Consider the following 22,055-nt stretch of genomic DNA (forward strand, 5'->3'; position numbering starts at 1 on the left):
TTTTCACTGATAAGATTTGTCAAAATTATAGAAATTGTTAAAACACAGTTTTAGCAAATATGTGGTAAACACACTTGTGTACTTTTGGTAGGAATAGAAATTGAGTCTGGGCAATGTAGTGAGACCTTGTCTCTACTAAAAAGAAAAGAATTAGCCAAGCATTCTGACGCACACCTGTAGTCCCAGCTACTCTGGAAACTGAGCACGGAGGGTTGCTTGAGTCCTGATTGGAGTTACAGTGAGGTATGATTGCGCCACCACACTCCATCCTGGGTATCTGAGTGAGACTTTGTCTCAAAAACAAAACAAAACAAAACAAAACAAATTTGGCTTATACTTGTAATCCCCACAGTGTGGGAGTCCAAGGCAGGAGGAGGACAAGTCTAGGAGTTTGTGACTAGCCTGGACTCCACAGGGAAACCCTGTCTCAAAGAAAAAAAAAAAATCAGTATATTCTTTCTAGAGGATATTTCAGCAATATATATGTTGTATCAAAATCTAAACTGTGCACGCTCTTTGTCCATTAGTCCCACCCTTAGGACAAATCTCACCCTTAGGACAAATCCCAAATCTGTGACTCATACCTGTAATCCCAGCACTTTGGGCAGCCGAGGCAGGTAGATCGCTTGAACTCAGGAGTTCAAGAACAGGCTGGGCAACTTGGCATAGCCCTGTCTCTACAAAAAATGCAAAAATTAGCTAGGCATGGTGGCACACACCTTTAGTCCCAGCTACTAGGGAGGCTGAGATGAGAGGATCGCTTGAGCCCAGGAGGTCGAGGCTGCAATTAGCTGTGTTCACACCACTGTACTGTAGCCTGACACTGACTCAAGGCAAGACCATGTCTCAAAATAAAATAAAGACACTTAAATTACCATCAGTGGCATCTAACAAATATATTGTTATTTAAACTTTGGTACATAGAACACTATTTATACGGTGTTAGTGGAGTGGAATTTCTGATCTAAAGACATTGATTATCCTTAATTGCTTTTAGGAATTTGGGTTCACATTTAGGTTGAACAAAGTGGAGTTCTTGTAAAGGAATGTGGCCAGAACAGTAGCCAGACACGAGTAACCAGCTTGTCAAATGAGGAGCAGTCGAGGGATTTGGGACATAGAGATTAGATATATCTAGGATCAGTAGAGGTTAGAAGGCAGATGTTGGCTGACTATAAAGAGTAGTCTGTCCATTTGTACTGTTGAGTAATAGCTAAATAATGAGTGTCGCATGATTGGAAGTATTTAAGCAGAGGCTGAAAGGACCATTCAAATCTCAACTTTTTTTTTTTTTTTTTTTTTTTTTTTGGAGACGGAGTCTCGCTCTGTCGCCTAGGCTAGAGTGCAGTGGCGCGATCGCAGCTCATTGCAACCTCCACCTCCCAGGTTCAAGCAGTTCTCCTGCCTTAGCCTCCCAAGTAGCTGGGATTTACAGGTGCCTGGCACCACGCCCAGCTAATTTTTGTATTTCTTTTAGTAGAGACAAGGTTTCCCCATGTTGGCCAGGCTGGTCTTGAACTCCTGACCTCAGGTGATCTGCCCACCTCGGCCTCCCAAAGTGCTGGGATTACAGGAGTCAGCCACCACACCCGGCCCAAATCTCAACTTTTATATCACCTTATCAAGATGCCTTTTTTGACTGCCCTGCCTAAAATAGCACACCTTTTTTACCTCTTACTTTTATTTTTTTAAATTTCAAAATAGCCAGGAATTGTATAATTAATGTGGTGTCTCTGTTACCGTCTGGACCAGCTGACATATTTGTTTGTTTGTTTGTTTGTTTGTTTATTGTCTGTCTTTCCCGTTAGAATGTAAGCTCCATGTGGGCAGAGACTTCGGCTGCACTGTATTTTGCTATATATCACCAGTGCCTAGAACCAGGCTTAACATATAGTAGGTATTCAGTAAATATTTGCTGAATGAATGAAATTAGAGTAAGTGATTCATGCATTTAACTAGGTGATCTCTTGTGCTTTATATTTTATGGGCCAAGGTACGTTAATGCCATTTTTAAGTCCCTTCAGGGCAGGGACCTTTTTTTCTTTTTTAATAATAAATGTAAACATCATGTGGTATGCATCAGAGTTTATAAAAACACTTTTATAAGCATTATTTAGTAAAGGAGATGGCTGACTTTTTCTCATCTGTGAAGTCTTAGCTCAGACATTTCCTCTGAAGAGTATCTGTCCGTAACTTTACTAAGATAGCTCCCAGTCTCTATCGCATCACCTCATTTTATTCCCTTCAAGTTCTTTTCACGGGGCCGGGCACGGTGGCTCAAGCCTGTAATCCCAGCACTTTGGGAGGCCGAGACGGGCGGATCACGAGGTCAGGAGATCGAGACCATCCTGGCTGACATGGTGAAACCCCGTCTCTACTTTAAAAATACAAAACCTAGCCGGGCGAGGTGGCGGGCGCCTATAGTCCCAGCTACTCGGGAGGCTGAGGCAGGAGAATGGCGTGAACCCGGGAGGCGGAGCTTGCAGTGAGCTGAGATCCGGCCACTGCACTCCAGCCTGGGCGGCAGAGCGAGACTCTGTCTCAACAAAAATAAAAATAAAAATAATAATAATAATAAAGTTCTTTTCACTTACTGTCTTGTTTATTTATTATGTGTTAGCTGTGTCTCATCATACACCGGCAAGTAAATGAGGGCAGGGACCCCTGTCATATTGCCGGGCACATAGAGGATAGTTAAATATCTGTTGAATGAATAATTGAAAACATTCAAATTATACTGTTTGAATATTTTGAATTATAATTTTGAATTATAATGTTGGAATAATTGAAAATACTCAAATTTTATATGTTTAAATTATTAAACATTATACCTTTGTTAGTTAATATTAATTTTCACAGTAATCTCTGAGCCCAAGCATGAACGAGGTTTTCATGTTCTGCATTTTCAAGACAACCTGTACTACCTCGTTAACTTTATCATTATCATAACAGATTACTTGTGTTATGTTTATTAATGTCCCTGTTTATCTCTAGACTGAAAGCTCCATGAATTGAGAAATCATGTCTTACCTTGTTCCCCTAACATTTAACACAGTTCTTTGTACTTGGAGAAGTTTAAATATTTATTGAATGAAGAATCTATGTACAATCTTGTAAGACAGATATCGTCTTCATTTTTCAGATGAGTAAACTGAGGCTTGGAAGGATTAAATAATTTACCCAAGATAGTTAGCTGTAGAAACAAGACTTTTATCAACATCCTCAAACTCCCAATATTACATTATTTAAACTACACCAGTAGTAGTTCTTAGTCACAGATGTTAATCCAAATTACCTAGGGAGCCTTGGAAAATACATGTTCTCAGGCCACACTTGGAGCCTACTGAATGAGAACTTCTGAAGGTGGGGCCCAGAACTTTGTTTAAAGAAATGAGACTATAAGTATCACATGAGAGTCAATGATTTATACCAGAGGTCTGGCAAACTACTGTTGGGAGGTCAAATTCAGCCCTCTGCCTGTTTGTGTAAATAAAGTTTGAGTGGAACAGCTATGCTAATTTATGCACAGATTGTCTGTGGCTGCTTTCACACTGGAGTAGTAGAGCTGAGTAGCTATGACATAGACTGTATGGCCTAGAAAGCATAAAATTTTTATTATATTGTCTTTAATGGAAAGCTTGCTAACTCTGGATCTATACCTTGGTGCCTGTCCTATTTCTTTTGTGGTTACTTTAGTGCTTGGAGATATGGCAGACATATTATGTCTGGCTTCATCATGGGCATTATAATAGGTGTCCAAACATTCTTACTAAGTCATAAAAATTACCTTATTTTGCAATTCACCTGATAGTAAGGAACTAAGTCTTAGGTAGCCCAAGAAGTCAAATAAAAGGAAAATACCTTCTAGGTATGGTTCAAGCCAGCCAGCCATCACAGTGGGTGAACTACTTTAAACAGAGGTTCCTTTTCATTCAGTTAGTAATAGAATGTTTCCTAAGTGGTAAAAGGGCTGAGGTTTCTAGCCTATGTACATTACAGAATAGGGATTGATTACCATGGTTGATATGTAAAATGGAGAACTGTAATTAATACCCTAATTACTGTGGTACCCCTGATGCTACCATTATTCTTAAGACCAAAGTCTCTTGGGTACTTTTACTCAGAACTTACGCTAATATAAGCAGTTACCCAGGACTGACCAAAATTCTTGGTCTGTGCTTCCTAATACAGTAACTATTAGTTACATGTGGAGATTTAAATTTAAATTAATTAAAATTAATAAAATTTAGTTTCTTACACTACCCACATTTCAAGTGTCCAGTAGTTATGTGGCTGGTGGCCACCTTATTGGCTAGCACAGATACAGAACATTTTAGTCAGCACAGAAAGTTTTACTGGACAGTGCTGCTCTAGATGCCAGAGTTGAAGATTCTCAATCCAGGGAAATCCAAAACTTGCTATTTGATTTAATCTTTCATTTGTAAGGATGGAATAATAAATTGTAATGTTTTATTTTTCTAACAGCAAACAGTGATGAAATGTATTCAGTCCTTGCTTTAGGGCCCTGTCAACTAGGAGCAAACTCTTCATTAAATTCTGATAACGTCTTTAAACCTTGACTTCAGAAAAGAGTCATCTCATTTGCCCTATAGACTAACTGTCTAGTCATGATGATTAATCATCAGCCAGTTCATGAAATAGTTCAGAACTGACTGTGATTTCTGGCCAAATCTATTTGACTTAGTTAAAGATAGTGGGAAAGGAACCAGTTATAAAACAGAAGCTATAAAATAAATAGAGTGTAAAGTCTTGGCATCATCTTTGGAGTGATTTAGATGTCATCATTCAGTGACTCATTTTTATTCCCAGCATCTAGTGCTTTTTGCATGGCCCAAAGGGGCTCTGTGCTGCTCCACTACAGAGGAAGCTTCAAGAAATGCTGGTTTGCTACAGTGTTTTAGCTTGTGAGATTCTCTGGGACCTTCCCTGCTCCATCATGGGGTCACCTCTAGGTGGGTATTAGGGGGAGACTGGTAATTGGTTTAACCTTTAAATAAAGAATTTGATAATCTTTAGTGATCCAATGAGATCCATATCTAATGGCCTACCTTAATATGTTTTCCCTTGCCCCAGCACAGTGTCACCTTGAAGATTGTTTATCTAGGACAGTATTCTTCAAACTTTGAGAGGGTGTAAGGCCAGTTCAAGAGGCTAAATGATTCTACAGACTCCCCAGCTTGTTCTTATTTACTGTCATCAGACATGCTTCCCAGGTCCTACTTTGCTCTAAATTAACAGATCTTTGTCACTTTGTACCCCAGAGCAAGACACTGTGGCTAGGGTGGGGGTGCAGTAAGGGTAGGTGAGAGCCAGTTTTTCGAGTGAGGTTTCAACTATAATCTCACTCGTGGCTTCCCCTCCCCTCAAATCATCTCGCCCCTTGTCTCTAGACAGCCTTTTCTTCATTCTTCCTGAGCTGAGATGCTGGAATCCAACCATATTGGGTGTTAAAAGCTGCCACTTGACAGCAATGAGGGACCTTTCTGAGAGAGTGTTCAAAAGGAATCTCCCCACCCACTTTCTGCTTCTTCTATTCTGTTTTCCATGAGCTTCCTGGGCAGTTCTTTGAAGTACTACTGATATATCTTGCTTTGGCATTTTGGATCACTTTAGGAATGAGCATAAAGAACACCCTAAGCCATCTTTAGACCATTATTTTAAAACATGAATCTAAAACATCTGCTCAGGTCACTTAGATTCTTCCCCTTAATACTCCTTTGAGCTCAAACAGGAAAAAAATATGTTTTTTATGCTCAAAACCAGTCCACAAATAGCTTACTGTTTAGTGTAGATTATATCCTGAAAACATTTTTTTTAGGAAGTTGACTGTGATATAGATTTCTATTTCCTTTACAGGTCGTTTTACCTGGGACAAATACCTAAAAGAAACATGTTCAGTCCCAGCGCCTGTCCATTGCTTCAAGCAGGTAATTGATTTTCAACATCTTTAGTAGGTGGAAGATAAGTCATTTTTTAATGGTTTTTAGACAATCAAAACAGGAGGTAGAAACCCTTGGGCTTCTTACCTCAGGGCCCCAGAATAAACTTCTATGGGAAGAACACAGCTCAATAAGTGAAATTTGGTCACTGTGAGTTTTGGCAGCAGACATTCTTCCCATCTTCATCCCAAGTAACACCCTTGCCTCCTTCTTTACCTCCTTGAGGATATTCTGTGTTACTGAAAACAGCTGCTGATTTTTACTAGAGCTCTTAATTCAGACAGGAAAGAGAGTTATAGTCCATAGACATTGTTGAAAATGGAGCAGTATTTCTTTCTCTGTACTCAGCACTCCTGTCACAATCTTATCTTTCTACAAGAATGTTGACACTGAGTCCCACTCAGTGAAGCATTTCAGGAGCTCATCAGAGGTCATCAAGAGTTTCCCACAAGGATTAAGTAACCCAGACAATGCACAGATGGTATTGACTGTATCAGTGTATGATATGGCTGATAAGCAAAGAAGTGTTCTGGTGCTAAACAAAGCTAAACATCAGGAAGTTACCTACAATCTTTTCCTTTAGTACTCAAAGGTTATTTCCTCACACTGTCAACATTTTGGGTTGAGTTTGAATTTTGTCTGTTTTCTTTTTCTTTTTTTTTTTTTCTGAGATGGAGTCTTGCTCTGTCACCCAGACTGGAGTGCAATGGCGCAATCTCGGCTCGATGCAAGCTCCGCCTCCTGGGTTCACGCCATTCTTCTGCCTCAGCCTCCAGAGTAGCTGGGACTATAGACGCCCGCCACCATGCCCAGCTAATTTTTTATATTTTTAATAGAGACGGGGTTTCACCATGTTAACCAGGATGATCTTGATCTCCTGACCTCATGACCCGCCCGCCTTGGCCTCCCAAAGTGCTGGGATTACAGGCATGAGCCACCATGCCTGGCCATAGAATTTTGTCTGTTTTCTAAGTAGAAATACAAATTTGGGACTTCTGCTCATTTGAAATGAAAGGGACTGAATTTATACTTCCACCTGAAACCATTTTTTTAAAAAGACAGCGTATGTTAATAATGGTTTGGTTTGGTTTGTTTTGAGACAGTCTCACTCTCTCACCCAGGTTGGAGTGCAGTGTCGTGATCTTGGCTCACTGCAACTTCTGCCTCCCGGCTTCAAGCAGTTCTCCTGCCTCAGCCTCCTGAGTAGCTGGGACTACAGGCACACACCAACATGCCTGGCTAATTTTTGTATTTTTAGTAGAGACAGGGTCTCATTGTGTTGGCCAGGCTGCTCTCCAGCTCCTGATTTCAGGTGATCCACCCACCTTGGCCTCCCAAAGTTCTGGGATTACAGGTGTGAGCCACTGGGCCCAGCCAACAATGGTTTTTAAGTCACTAAAAATCATGCAGCCAAATAGTGATCTCTAGATCAAATGAGTTGAGCTGCCTCTATGATTTTCTAGCTTGCTGTCTTAACAGTTTCCAGACCATGGCCCAGGGAAAGGGAACTCATGTTTAGCCCAGCAGACTCCCTAATTGGAAGAAATGGAAGAAAAAAAAAATGAGAGTCCAGAGAAACCAAGGTGGCTAGAATTTACAGGATGGAGTATCAGAGAGGAGAAAGCTGCACACAAAACCACAGCGATCTTCAGAGGGTCCAGGAAAAGACTACCATTTTATACATGCATATGAGAAAACTACCTAAGGCCAAAGGAAAAAACTATCTGAAAGGATTCAAAAGAATAGAACCTGGCACTCACACAGGGCTGCGAATAGTTCCTGATCTCACCAGTTAGACTAGAACATCTCATAATTGATTGGGCATTGGGTATAATACTCAGGAAGGTCTTGCTCAGTATTGGAAAATAATTAACACTGAGCATTGAACTTTATATTATTGAGCATTGCTTCAGTCCAGTCTGACAAATCATAAAGGTAAAACTCAAGAGGATCAAACTATTTTATAAGTAACTTAACTGCATCGAGGAACAAAGCCCAAGAAGATTTACAGGAATGCAAGAGTATCCAGTACCCAACAGGTAAAATTCACCAGATCTAACTTTCAATCAAGGACTACCAGGCATGCAAAGAGGCAGGAAAATGCAACCAATCATCTAGGGAATAATTGATTGAAACTGGCTCAGACTCTACACAGATCATAGAACAGCAGACAAACACATTAAAATAATTATTTTAATATATTTGTTATGTTCAGATATTAAGCAGAGACATGGAAAATATTGAAAAGACTCACTGGGCTACTATGTGGGAAATGAAAAATACACTAGATTGGATTAATGCCAGAAGAAATTAGTAAACTTGTAAACATAACAATAGAAACTATTCAAAATGAAACACAGAGAAAAAGGAATTTAGAAAAAATGAGAAGAGCACCAGTGAACTATGGGATAACTTCAAGTGACCAAATAGACATGTAATTGGAGTCCCCCGAGGAGAGAAGTGATGGGGGATAGAAAAAATATTTGAAGAAATAATGGCTAAAATTTTTCCAAAATTAAAAATAACGGCCGGCCACGGTGGCTCACGCCTGTAATCCCAGCACTTTGGGAGGCCAAGGTGGGCAGATCGTGAGGTCAGGAGATTGAGACCATCCTGACTAACACGGTGAAACCCCATCTCTACTGAAAATACAAGAAAATTAGCCGGGCATGGTGGTGGGCAGCTGTAGTCCCAGCTACTTGAGAGGCTGAGGCAGGAGAATGACGTGAACCTGGGACACAGAGCTTGTAGTGAGCTGAGATCGTGCCACTGCACTCCAGCCTGGGTTACAGAGCGAAACTCCATCTCAAAATAAATAAATAAATAGATAAATAAATAAATAAATAAAATAAAACTCTAGGTCCACAGAATCAAGAAATTCAAGGAATCCCAAAGAATAATAAGAAGAAAACTACTCTGAGGCATATCATAATCAAATTGCATAAAACCATTGATAGAGAAAACTCAATAGCAGCCAGAGAAAAAAGACACTTTATATACAGGATAACTAATGTAAGAATTGTATTTCTTGTTAGAAACAATATAAGCAAGAACAAAATTGAACAATACCTTGACAGTACTAAAAAAAAAAAAAAAACCTGTCAACTTGGACTACTGCAGCCAGCAAAGATGTCTTTCAAACACAAAGGTGAAAGAAATAAAGATATTTTTGGATTTACAAAAGCTGAAGGAATTCATCACTCACAGACTCACACCTCAAGAATGTTAAAGGAGGTTCATCAAGCTGGAAGAAAATGATATCAAATGAAATAACAGATCTATACAAAGAAATGAAGGTCACTGGAAATTGTCATTATAAGCCTAGATATATAAGATGTTTTCTTATTTAAATCTGTGTAAAAGGTAATTGTGTAGACAATAATAACCCATATATTGTGAGGATGATATATATAAGTAAAATGTATGATAAGAGTAGCACAAAGGCAGGAAGGGAGGAATCTTAGGTATATTACAAGGTTCTCATGCATGAAGTAGTACTATCTTACTTGATAAGATAGACTGGTAAGTTAAAGATGTTTGTACTGTAAACTCTGATGCAACCACTAGAATAATGGGAAAAAATAGCAAGATGTTTTATTTAAACCCAGCTATATCAGTAATCAAATATAAATGGTCTAAATGTTAAAAAGTGGAAATTGGCACATTGGATAAAAAGCAAAACCCAATTATATACTGCCTTCAAAAACTTACGCATGTTTTATGTTTCTTTACTATTGAGCTTGCTATGATTGGAAAAATTATGCTTTAAATAGGTTAAAAGTAAATGTATGAAGATGATATACCATGCTGACATTAGCCATAATAAAGGTGAAATGGCTATATTAATATCAAAGTACACTTCAAACCAAATAATATTAACAGGGTTAAGGAAGTTAATTTTATAATGATAAAGGAATCAGACAAATCCTGACATGAAGCAAAAACCAATAGAACTAGTAGGAGAAACAGATAAATCCAAATTTATCTATAGTCAGACTTTTAATACTCCTTTCTATATAATAAAAGAACAAGTAGAGAAAAAAAATCAGCAAATATATGGTGGATTTGAACAACACTATGAACTAACTTGATCTAACTGACATATATAGAATACTGTCCAACATATGTAGAATACACATTCTTTCCAAGTGCATGCAGAACAACACTATGAACTAACTTGATCTAACTGACATATATAGAATACTGTCCAACATATGTAGAATACACATTCTTTCCAAGTGCATGCAGAACATTTATCATGATAGACCACATTCTGCACCATTAAATGAGGCTTCAGAATTTTTCTTTCTTTCTTTTTTCTAGGGCTTGAGAAATTTAAGAGGATTTAAGCAATACAAAACATGTTATCTGGCCAGGTGCAGTGGCTTGTGCCTGTAATCCCTGCACTTTAGGAGGCCAAGGCAGGCAGATCATCTGAACTCAGGAGTTCAAGACCAGCCTGGCCAACATGGTGAAACCTCATCTCTACTAAAAATACAAAAAATACTTAGCTTAAAACACATTGTACAGGTGTACAAAAATAATTTTTACTTTTTTAATTTTAATTTTAATTTTTTTTTTTACCTTTTAAACTCTTTTTGTTACAAAACTTAAGACAAACACATACATTACCCTAGGCCTACACAGACTCAGGATCATCAGTATCACTGTCTTCCACTTCTACTTCTGAGCCTACTGGAAGGTCGTCAGGGGCAGTTACATGCATGGATGGAGCTGTAATTTCCTATGGTAACAATGCCTTCTTCTGGAATACCTTCTGAAGGAGCTGCCTGAGTCTGTTTTTTTAGTTAACTTTTATTTTTGTATAAAGAATACACTCTAAAATAATGATTAAAAATATATATTAAACACATAAACCAGCAACATAGTAATTTGTTATCAAGTATTATGTACTGTACATAATTGTATGTGCTATACTTTTATACAGCTTGCAGCACAGTAGGTTTTTTTACACCAGCATCACCACAAATGTGAGTGATATGTTGCTGTAGGACCTTAAAACAGCTGTAGTATAACTAGGATGCTGGAATTTTTTAGCTCCATTGTAATCTTATGGGACCACAATCTATATATAGTCTATTGTTGACCAGACGTCATTATGTGGAACATGACTATACTTGCAAATGACATAACTGACAGCATTATTTTCCAAATTGATCTGTAGATTCAACACAATCTCTGTCAAAATCCCAGCTGCCTTTTTTGCAGAAATTGACAAATTGGTGCTAAAATTCTTAGAAGAGACCCAGAATAGCCATAGCAATCGTGAAAAGAGAGAACAAAGCTAAAGCATTCACATTTCCTGATTTCAAAACTTACTACAAAGCTACAGTACTTAAGATGTCATGGTTCTGGCAGGAAGATAGACGTACAGATCCATGAATTAAAATTGAGAGTACAGCCGGGCGCGGTGGCTCAAGCCTGTAATCCCAGCACTTTGGGAGGCCGAGACGGGCGGATCACGAGGTCAGGAGATCGAGACCATCCTGGCTAACACGGTGAAACCCCGTCTCTACTAAAAAATACAAAAAACTAGCCGGGCGCGGTGGCGGGCGCCTGTAGTCCCAACTACTCGGGAGGCTGAGGCAGGAGAATGGCGTGAACTCGGGAGGCGGAGCTTGCAGTGAGCTGAGATCCGGCCACTGCACTCCAGCCTGGGCGGCAGAGCGAGACTCCGTCTCAAAAAAAAAAAAAAATTGAGAGTACAGAAATTGACCCACCAATTTATGGTCGATTGATTTTTCACAAGGATACCAAGACAGTTCAATGGGTTTTTCAACAACTGGTGCAGGAACAGCTGCTTATCCACATAGAAAAAAGTGAAGTTGGACCCTACCTCTATGCCATATACAAAAATTAACTTCATGAGGATCATGGACCTAAATGTAAGAGTTAAAACTACAAAACTCTTTAAAAGAAACATAGGAGGAAATCTTCATGACCTTGGATTAGATAATACAACACCAGAAACATAAACAACAAAAGAAAACATAGATAACTTAAACTTCATCAAAATTAAAAGATTTTTGTTTCCACACCATCAAAAAAGTGAAAAGGACAACCCACGCAATGGGAGAAAATATTTGCAAATTATATATCTGGTAAAGGACTTGTATCCAGAATATAGAAAGAACTCTTAAAACTCGGGAATTAGGCCGGGCGCAGTGGCTCACACTTGTAATCCCAGCACTTTGGGAGGCCGAGGTGGGTGGATCACGAGGTCAGGAGATCGAGACCATCCTGGCTAACACGGTGAAACCCCATCTCTACGAAAAAGACAAAAAATTATCCGGGTGCGGTGGTGGGTGCCTGTAGTCCCTGCCTTGGGAGGCTGAGGCAGGAGAATGTTGTGAATCCGGGAGGCAGAGTTTGCAGTGACCCACTGCACTCCAGCCTGGGCAATAGTAGAGCAAGACTCCATCTCAATAAAAAAAAAACAAAAAAACAAAACAAAACTGGGAATTAAAAGACAACATGATTTTAAAATGGACAAAGAATTTGAATAGGTATTTCTCCAAATATATACAAATGACCAGTTAGGCACATAAAAGATACTCAGTAGTCATTAAAGAAATGCTAATCAAAACTGCAATGGAGATATACATCACATTGACTAGATGACTCTAACATCAAAAAGACAAACAATGGCAAATGTTGCTGAGGATGTGTAGAAACTGGAACCCTCGTACATTGGTGGTGAAATTATGAAATCCTGTAGCTACTTGAGAAGACAGTTCAGAGGTTACCCAAAATGTTAAACAGAGTTACCACATGACCCAGCAGTTTCACTCATAAGTATATGCCTAAGAAAATAGAAAACATGTCCACAGAAAAATATACCATAAATGTTCATCACATCATTATTCATAATAGCCAAAAAGAGGAAACAACCCAAATGTCCATCAGCTGATGAATGAGTAAGCAAAATGTATATCCATACAATGGAATATTGTTCGTCAATGAAAAGGAATGAAGTACTGATACACTCACTGACATGGGTGAAACTTGAATCCATTTTGCTAAATGAAAGAAATTATTCACATATTGGCCACACATCATATAATTACATCTGTATGAAATGTCCAGAATAGGTAAATCCATGGAAACAGAAAGTAGATTAATGGTTTCTAGGGCCTGAGCTGAGAGGGTAGTGGGGAATGACTCCATTGGGGCATAGGGTTCATTTTGGGGGGATTATGGAAATGTTATAAAATTAGATAGGAATGGTGTTTACACAACTCTGAGAATATTCTAAAAATCATAGAATTATATACCTTAAAATGGTTAATTTTCTGTTTTGTGATTTAAACATATAGCTACCATATGATCCAGCCATTTCACTCCTAGGTATTTGCGCAAGAAGAAAGAAAGTGTATTTCCCTACACGAAATTTTGTACTTAAATGTTTCTAGCCACTTTAGCAAACCATATCTCCATCAGCACGGTTATACTGCTCAACAGTAAAAGGAAATGAATTATTAATATGGTTGAATATCAGAGTAGTTATGCTGAGTGAAAGAAGCTAGGCAAAAAAGAAAGTACATCTTCTGTGGTTCCTTATAAGACTAGAAAATGCAAAGCAATCTACAGTGATAGAAAGTAGACCATTGGTTGCCTGGGTACAGAGGTCCTGGAGGGGCCAGAAGAAGAGATTACAAAAGAGCATGTGAGAACTTGCCATGTTCATTATTTTTATTGTGGTGATGCTTTCACAGGTTTCTATGGTGTATATGGTAGCATGGGCATATACATATGTCAAGACTTACTAAAGTGTATAGTTTATTGTATGTCAATTGTATGAATTGATTAGTAAGTTATTGTCGAAATAAGAAAAAATTAACCCCCAGTAGTCTGTGTGGTAGATATACACATCAATATAGTAAAATATTCCACAAAGAGACACAAAGAATATTATAGTTTAATAGGATGTAGTAGTCCTAAAAAGACTAAAAAGGGACTAAAAAGTCCCTACCTGGAAGGGTAGGGAGTTAGAGAATTATAGGATGAGAAAACATTTAATTAACTGGCCTATATAAGACATTCTTGTCCTTTTTTTTTAACTGGTATGGGTCTATTTGATGCTTCATTGGAAAGTAATTTTTTACCCTTCATCTTACCTTTCGTTGTTTCTTTTGCATGAAACCTTTCTTAATTATTAGGGAATAATTCAGTTGGTTGTCCCTGGCCCAGCTATAACCAATCTGAATCCAAAACATGAATTTTGGGGGTTTACTGTTAATCTGTCTAAACCTCATGCCTTGTTTTTCCTAGTCCTACACACCTCCAAGCAACGAATTCAAGATCAGTATGAAATTGGAAGCACAGGACCCCAGGAACACCACATCCACCTGTATTGCCACAGTAGTTGGACTGACAGGAGCCCGCCTTCGCCTGCGCCTTGATGGGAGTGACAACAAAAATGACTTCTGGCGGCTGGTTGACTCAGCTGAAATTCAGCCTATTGGGAACTGTGAAAAGAATGGGGGTATGCTACAGCCACCTCTTGGTGAGTAGGTAAACCCAAACTCTTTCTAGCCAATTATTAATAGTTAGCTTCCAAAAACTGAACATTCTAATATGGGAAAGCCTAGGTTCCCCTGCTTATCCCTTATTTTTCATATAGTCTCCTAAAAAGGCCCACCCAAAATGAAACAAGCTGCGCAATTTGGACATCTCCATCTCTGCATTAGCTTATGATAACCAGGCTTCTCCCAAATTATTTCTGACAAGAAATCACACCTTTTGTTCTTCTTAGCTGGTGCCCATTTACCTGAGAGAGAGAATGGAAGGAGGTCTTGCCATTTAACCTATCTCAAAAAGCATAAAGCTTTCACCAAATCCTATCATGATGACAAGAATTGAGAGAAAATCTGCCAGTAGAAAGCATGACTGTTATGAGGATATCTTATCTCCTTTCTCACTAATTCTCACCTGGTCCTTGGAGTTTTCTCACTTTGAATCCATTATTACATGAAAATCATTTTTTAAAATATGATACCCCCACTAGGTTTTTCTTTCCAGATAAGATTCCCCTCCAGCTTTTGCCTTAATAAATCTGAGGGATTCAGCCCTTCTTTTCAGTTACTGTCAATCACTATTATAGGGAATCTCAATGGGGGACCGAGAGAGTTAGATTATGGACTTCGGCTATATTTTCTCTAAGGAAGCTGTGCTAGATTGAGAGTTGGAGAGCATGTATCTTGGGCTCCCTAGGTACTTATTTAATGTTTTCCCCCATTAAACAATTGTAATGTAAAAATTTCAAACATATAAAAAGGTAAGAGAAAAATAGCATAGTGAATGCTCGTGTAACCTTCATTGTTGAAGTCAATATAGTTTTATCTATACTTACATACACTTTCTGTCCCCACCTCCAATTGTTAAACATAGTATCATTGTATCATGAAGGTATTTAGTATGTCTCTGTCATGGGCAAGGATGTCTTAAACATACCATACTGTTATCACGTATAAATAAGCCAATGATAATTTCTTAATATCAACAAGTATTTTAATGTATTTAAATTTTCCGAATTGTCTGTCTCTCTCTCTCTCTCTCCCTCTCTGTCTGTCTCATTTATATCAGTTTTTCAAATCAGAATCCAATTAGAATCCACACACTGCAGTTAGTTGATATGTCCTTTAAGTTTCTTTAAATCTACGAGTTCTCCTCTGCTCTCATTTTTTTCTTGCAGTTTACTTGTTTAAAAACCTAAGTCATTTGTCTTTTAAATTTCCTAAAATTATATTTTGTTGATTGTACTCTTGTGGTATCATTTTTTTTTCTTTTTTTTTTATTATACTTTATGTTCTAGGGTGCATGTGCACAACATGCAGGTTTGTTACATATGTATACATGTGCCATGTTGGTGTGCTGCACCCATTAACTCATCATTTACATTAGGTAGGTCTCCTAATGCTATCCCTCCCCCATCCCCCCAACCCACAACAGGCCCTGGTGTGTGATGTTCCCCTTACTGTGTCCAATTAATCTCATTGTTCAGTTCCCACCTATGAGTGAGAACATGCAGCGTTTGGTTTTCTGTTCTTGCGATAGTTTGCTGAGAATGATGGTTTCCAGCTGCATCCATGTCCCTACAAAGGACACAAACTCATCCTTTTTTATGGCTGCATAGTATTCCATGGTGTATATGTGCCACATTTTCTTAATCCAGTCTGTCATCGATGGACATTTGGGTTGGTTCCAAGTCTTTACTGTTGTGAATAGTGCTGCAGTAAACATGCATGTGTCTTTATAGCAGCATGATTCACAATCCTTTGGGTATATACCCAGTAATGGGATGGCTGGGTCAAATGGTATTTCTAGTTCTAGACCCTTGAGGAATCGCTACACTGTCTTCCACAATGGTTGAACTAGTTTACAGTCCCACCAACAGTGTAAGAGTGTTCCTATTTCTCCACATCCTCTCCAGCACCTGTCATTTCCTGACTTTTTAATGATTACCATTCTGACTGGTGTGAGATGGTATCTCATTATGATTTTGATTTGCATTTCTCTGATGACCAGTGATGATGAGCATTTTTTCATGTGTCTGTTGGCTGCATAAATGTACCTTCTTTTGAGAAATGTCTGTTCATATCCTTTGCCCACTTTTTGATGGGGTTGTTTGTTTTTTTCTTGTAAATTTGTTTGAGTTCTTTGTAGGTTCTGGATATTAGTCCTTTCTCAGATAAGTAGATTGCAAAAATTTTCTCCCATTCTGTAAGTTTCCTGTTCACTCTGATGGTACTTTCTTTTGCTGTGAAGAAGCTCTGTAGTTTAATTAGATTCCATTTGTCAATTTTGGCTTTTGTTGCCATTGCTTTTGGTGTTTTAGACATGAAGTCCTTCCCCATGCCTATGTCCTGAATGGTATTCCCTAGGTTTTCTTCTAGGGTTTTTATGGTTTTAGGTCTAACATTTAAGTCTCTAATCCATCGTGAATTAATTTTTGTATAAGGTGTAAGGAAGGGATCCAGTTTCAGCTTTCTACTTATGGCTAGCCAGTTTTCCCAGCACCATTTGTTAAATAGGGAATCATTTCCCTATTCCTTGTTTTTGTCAGGTTTGTCAAAGATTAGATGGTTGTAGATGTGAGGTATTATTTCCGAGGGCTGTATTCTGTTCCATTGGTCTATATCTCTGTTTTGGTACCAGTACCATGCTGTTTTGGTTACTGTAGCCTTATAGTATAGTTTGAAGTCCGGTAGTGTGATGCCCCCAGCTTTGTTCTTTTAGCTTAGGATTGTCTTGGCAATGCGGGCTCTTTTTTGGTTCCATATGAACTTTAAAGTAGTTTTTTCCAATTCTGTGAAGAAAGTCATTGGCAGCTTAATGGGGATGGCATTGAATCTATAAATTACCTTGGGCAGTATGGCCATTTTCACGATATTGATTCTTCCCATCCATGAGCATGGAATGTTCTTCCATTTGTTTGTGTCTTCTTTTATTTCGTTGAGCAGTGGTTTGTAGTTCTCCTTGAAGAGGTCCTTCACATCCCTTGTATGTTGGATTCCTAGGTATTTTATTCTCTTTGAAGTAATTGTGAATGGGAGTTCATTCATGATTTGGCTCTCTGTTTGTCTGTTATTGGTGTATAAGAATGCTTGTGATTTTTGCACATTAATTTTGTATCCTGAGACTTTGCTGAAGTTGCTTATCAGCTTGAGGAGATTTTGGGCTGAGACGATGGGGTTTTCTAAATATACAATCATGTCATCTGCAAACAGGGACAATTTGACTACTTCTTTTCCTAATTGAATACCCTTTATTTCTTTCCCTTGCCTGATTGCCCTAGCCAGAACTTCCAACACTATGTTGAATAGGAGTGGTGAGAGAGGGCATCCCTGTCTTGTGCCAGTTTTTAAGGAGAATGCTTCCAGTTTTTGCCCATTCAGTATGATATTGGCTGTGGGTTTGTCATAAATAGCTCTTATTATTTTGAGATACGTTCCATCATTACCGAATTTATTGAGAGTTTTTAGTATGAAGGGCTGTTGAATTTTGTCAACGGCCTTTTCTGCATCTATTGAGATAATCATGTGGTTTTTGTCTGTGGTTCTGTTTATAAACAGAGATATAGACCAATGGAACAGAGCAGAGCCCTCAGAAATAATACCACACATCTACAGCCATCTGATCTTTGACAAACCTGACAAAAACAAGAAATGGGGAAAGGATTCCCTATTTAATAAATGGTGCTGGGAAAACTGGCTAGTCATATGTGGAAAGCTGAAACTGAATACCTTCCTTACACCTTATACAAAAATTAATTCACGATGGATTAGAGACTTAAATGTTAGACCTAAAACCATAAAAACCCTAGAAGAAAACCTAGGGAATACCATTCAGGACATAGGCATGGGGAAGGACTTCATGTCTAAAACACCAAAAGCAATGTCAACAATAGCCAAAATTGATAAATGGGATCTAATTAAATTAAAGGGCTTCTGCACAGCAAAAGAAACTATCATCAGAGTGAACAGGCGACCTACAGAATGGGAGAAAATTTTTGCAATCTACCATCTGACCCAGGGCCAATATCCAGAACCTACAAAGAACTCAAACACATTTACAAGAAGAAAACAACCCCATCAAAAAGTGGGCAAAGGATATGAACAGACATTTCTCAAAAGAAGACATTTATGCAGCCAACAGACATACGAAAAAATGCTCATCATCACTGGTCATCAAAGAAATGCAAATCAAAACCATAATGAGATACCATCTCACACCAGTCAGAATGGTAATCATTAAAAAGTCAGGAAACAACAGGTGCTGGAGAAGATGCGGAGATATAGGAACAGTTTTGCACTGTTGATGGGACTGTAAACTAGTTCAACCATTGTGGAAGACAGTGTAGCGATTCCTCAAGGGTCTAGAACTAGAAATACCATTTGACCCAGCCATCCCATTACTGGGTATATACCCAAAGGATTATAAATCATGCTGCTGTAAAGACACATGCACACGTATATTTATTGCAGCACTATTCACAATAACAAAGACTTGGAACCAACCCAAATGTCCATCAATGACAGACTGGATTAAGAAAATATGGCACATACACACCATGGTATACTATGCAGCCATAAAAAAGAATGAGTACATGTCCTTGGTAGGGACATGGATGCAGCTGGAGACCATCATTCTCAGCAAACTATCATAAGGACAAAAAACGAAACACCACATGTTCTCACTCATAGGTGGGAACTGAACAATGAACACTTGGACACAGTAAGGGGAACATCACACACCGGGGCCTGTTGCGGGGTGGGGGCTTGGGGGAGAGATAACATTAGGAGACATACCTAATGTAAATGACGAGTTAATGGGTGCAGCACACCAACATGGCACATGTATACATATGTAACAAACCTACACATTGTGTGCATGTACTCTAGTACTTAAAATATTATAATAATAATAAAGTAAAAGTAGAATTCTATGATTCAGCAGTTCCATTTCTGGGTATATACTCAGAAGAACTGAAAGCAGGAACTTGGGCAGATAGTTGAAAACCCATGTTTAGCAGCATTAGTCACAATAGCCAAAAGGTGGAAGCCACTCAAGTGTCCGTTGATGGAAGAATGGATAAAGAAAATGTTCACACATATGTACACACAGAAAGAGAGTGGGGTGGGGAAGAGAGAGAGATGCAATGGGAATATTATTCAGCCTTAAAGAGGAAGGAAATTATAACACATGCTACAACATAGGTGAACCTTGAAGACATGCTAAGTGAAATAAGCCAGTTTTAAAAGCACAAATATTGTATGATTTCACTTAGATGAGATATCTAGAGAAATCAAATTTATAGAAACAGAAAGTACAATAGTTATTGCCAGGATCTCGGGGAGGAGGAAGTGAAGAGGTTAATAATAGGTACAAAGTTTCAGCTGGGGAAAATGAAAATGTTCTGGAGATGGATGGTGGTGATAGTTGCCCAATAATGTGAATACACTCAATGTCACAGAACTGTACACTTTAAAATGATTAAAACTATAAATTTGATACGTATTTTACCACAATAAAAAATTACCAGGCATGCAAACAAGCAAAAGAAAAACTAACCAATTATAATAAGAATCCAGAAATCACACAGATTATAGAATTAATAGGCAAGGGCATTAAAGCAGTTGTTTATATTGCATATGTTCAAGAAAATAGAGGAAATTATGAGTAGAGAAATGTAGGATTTAGATTTAAAAGAACCAAATTAAACTTTAGAGGTAGAAAATACAATATAATATCTCAAGTGATGAATAAACTGAATGATCCACAACATATTACTGCTGGAATTGCTGCAGGAGGAAGATCAGCATACTTAAAAACAGCAGTATAAACTATCCAAATGAAACACAGATAGAAAAAGAACTGAAAAAGAAAGCATCAGTGAGCCATGGAACAACTTCACGTTGCCTATAACATATATAACTGGAGTCCTGAAGGAGAGATAGGGAGCACATAAGTAGTTATTAGAAAAATAATGCTTGAAAAATTTTTGAATACTATGAAAATTATAATTTCACAAATCAGAGAAGCTCAATGAACCCCAAGCAGGAGGAATATGAAATAAACCACACAAGGCACATCATCATCAAATTGCTGAAAACCCGTGATAAAGAGAAAAATCTTAAGAGCAGCGAGAGAAAAACAAGCATATGATATACAGAAGATCAAAGAATGACAGCAACTTCTCGTCAGAAACAGTGCAAGCCAGAATACAGTGGAGCAGCATTTTTAAGTTCTAAAAGGAAAAGAAGTTATTAAGCTAGAATTCTATACCAAACAAGAATGTCTTTCAAAAATAAAAATGAAATGAAGACGTTTGCAGACATATACAAAAGCTTAGAGAATTAATCACAAGCATATCAGTACTGCAAGAAGTGTTAAATGAAGTCCTTCAAGCAGGAAGAAAATGATGACATGGAAAAAATGGATCTCTGCAAAGCAATGAGGAAAATTTGTAGGTAAATATAATAAAATTTGTAGGTACATATAATAATTCAAAAATAGCTAGGAACTCCTAAAAGAGCAATGTGCAGAGAGTAATCCCATTAGCTATTAAAACATACTTTAAAGCCTGTATAATTAAAATTATATGGAACTGGCACGTGAATAGACAGGCTGAGCAGTGTAAAGTAAATAGCAAATCCAGAGATAGATCTGACTGTATATGAAAATCTGCTATATGATAAAAGTAGTGTCGTAGTTTGCTGGAGCTGCCAGTGAAATACCACAGACTGTCTGGCTTAAACAACAGAATTTTTTTTCTCATAGTTCTAAAGGCTAGAAAGTCCAAGGTCAAGATTCTGGCTGGGATTGGTTTCTAGTGAGGGTCCTCTTCTTGCTTGCAGACAGCCACCTTATGGCTGCCTTCTCACTGTGTTCTCACAGGAGAAGGAAGAAGGAAGGGAGAGAAGTAGAGGGAGAGGGAGAGAAGTGGAAGGAGAGAGGGAGAGAAGTGGAGGGAGAGGGAGAGAGTTCTTCCTCTTCTTATAAGGCCATAGTTCTGTCAAATTAGGGCTGTACCCCATGACTTCACTTAACCTTCATCGTCTCCTAACAACCCTGTCTCCAGGTACAGTTATATTGGGGATTAGGACTTCAACATATTAATTTGGGGGATGGAGATTCAGTCCATGATGGTTGGCATGTTAAATTGGATAAAATTGACTTTTTCATAAGTGACATTGGGATAAGTTGATAGCCATTAGGAAAAGATACAATTGAATCCATATATCACAGCATATGTCAGAATAAACTGCACGTGCATTAGAGATCAAAATGTAAAAAAAATGACTATATGAGTACTAGGAAAACAAATTCCTTTATAAACTTGGGGTGGGGAAAGCCTTTTTAAATATGACTCAAAGTCTACATAGACCAATAAATTTTACTTTGTAAAACGTTTTTAGAGAAAAAAAATACTCCAAGCAAAGCTAAAAGACAAATGATAAATGGGAGAAAATATTTGCAACATAAAGCACAGATAAATCTCCCTAATTCATAAAGAACACCCATAAATAGAAAAATTTTTAAAGACTAAAACCTATAGAAAAATGATCTTAA

The 22,055-nt window shown here is 38.1% G+C and overlaps 1 protein-coding gene across 29 annotated transcripts in view; it reads left to right on the forward strand.

Annotated features, from left to right (window-relative positions):
- SCMH1 (Scm polycomb group protein homolog 1) overlaps positions 1-22,055 on the forward strand; it is a 218,755-nt gene that overhangs the window by 76,065 nt on the left and 120,635 nt on the right. For 13 of the 29 annotated variants that reach the window (XR_013403437.1, XM_015136838.3, XM_077961789.1 and 10 more), the window contains 2 exons: positions 5,878-5,948; positions 14,253-14,487. Coding sequence is in view for 27 of the 29 variants with exons in the window: in XM_077961721.1 (XP_077817847.1) it covers positions 5,878-5,948; positions 14,253-14,487 (306 nt within the window). In the remaining 2 variants the exon portion in view is untranslated. Of the gene's footprint in view, positions 1-4,830; positions 4,974-5,877; positions 5,949-14,252; positions 14,492-22,055 lie in introns of all 29 variants that reach the window. The other 16 variants (XR_003723335.2, XM_015136801.3, XM_077961728.1 and 13 more) reach the window with 3 other exon arrangements.

The sequence above is a fragment of the Macaca mulatta genome, chromosome 1 (genome assembly GCF_049350105.2).
Source record: "Macaca mulatta isolate MMU2019108-1 chromosome 1, T2T-MMU8v2.0, whole genome shotgun sequence".
Taxonomy (NCBI): Eukaryota; Metazoa; Chordata; class Mammalia; order Primates; family Cercopithecidae; genus Macaca; species Macaca mulatta.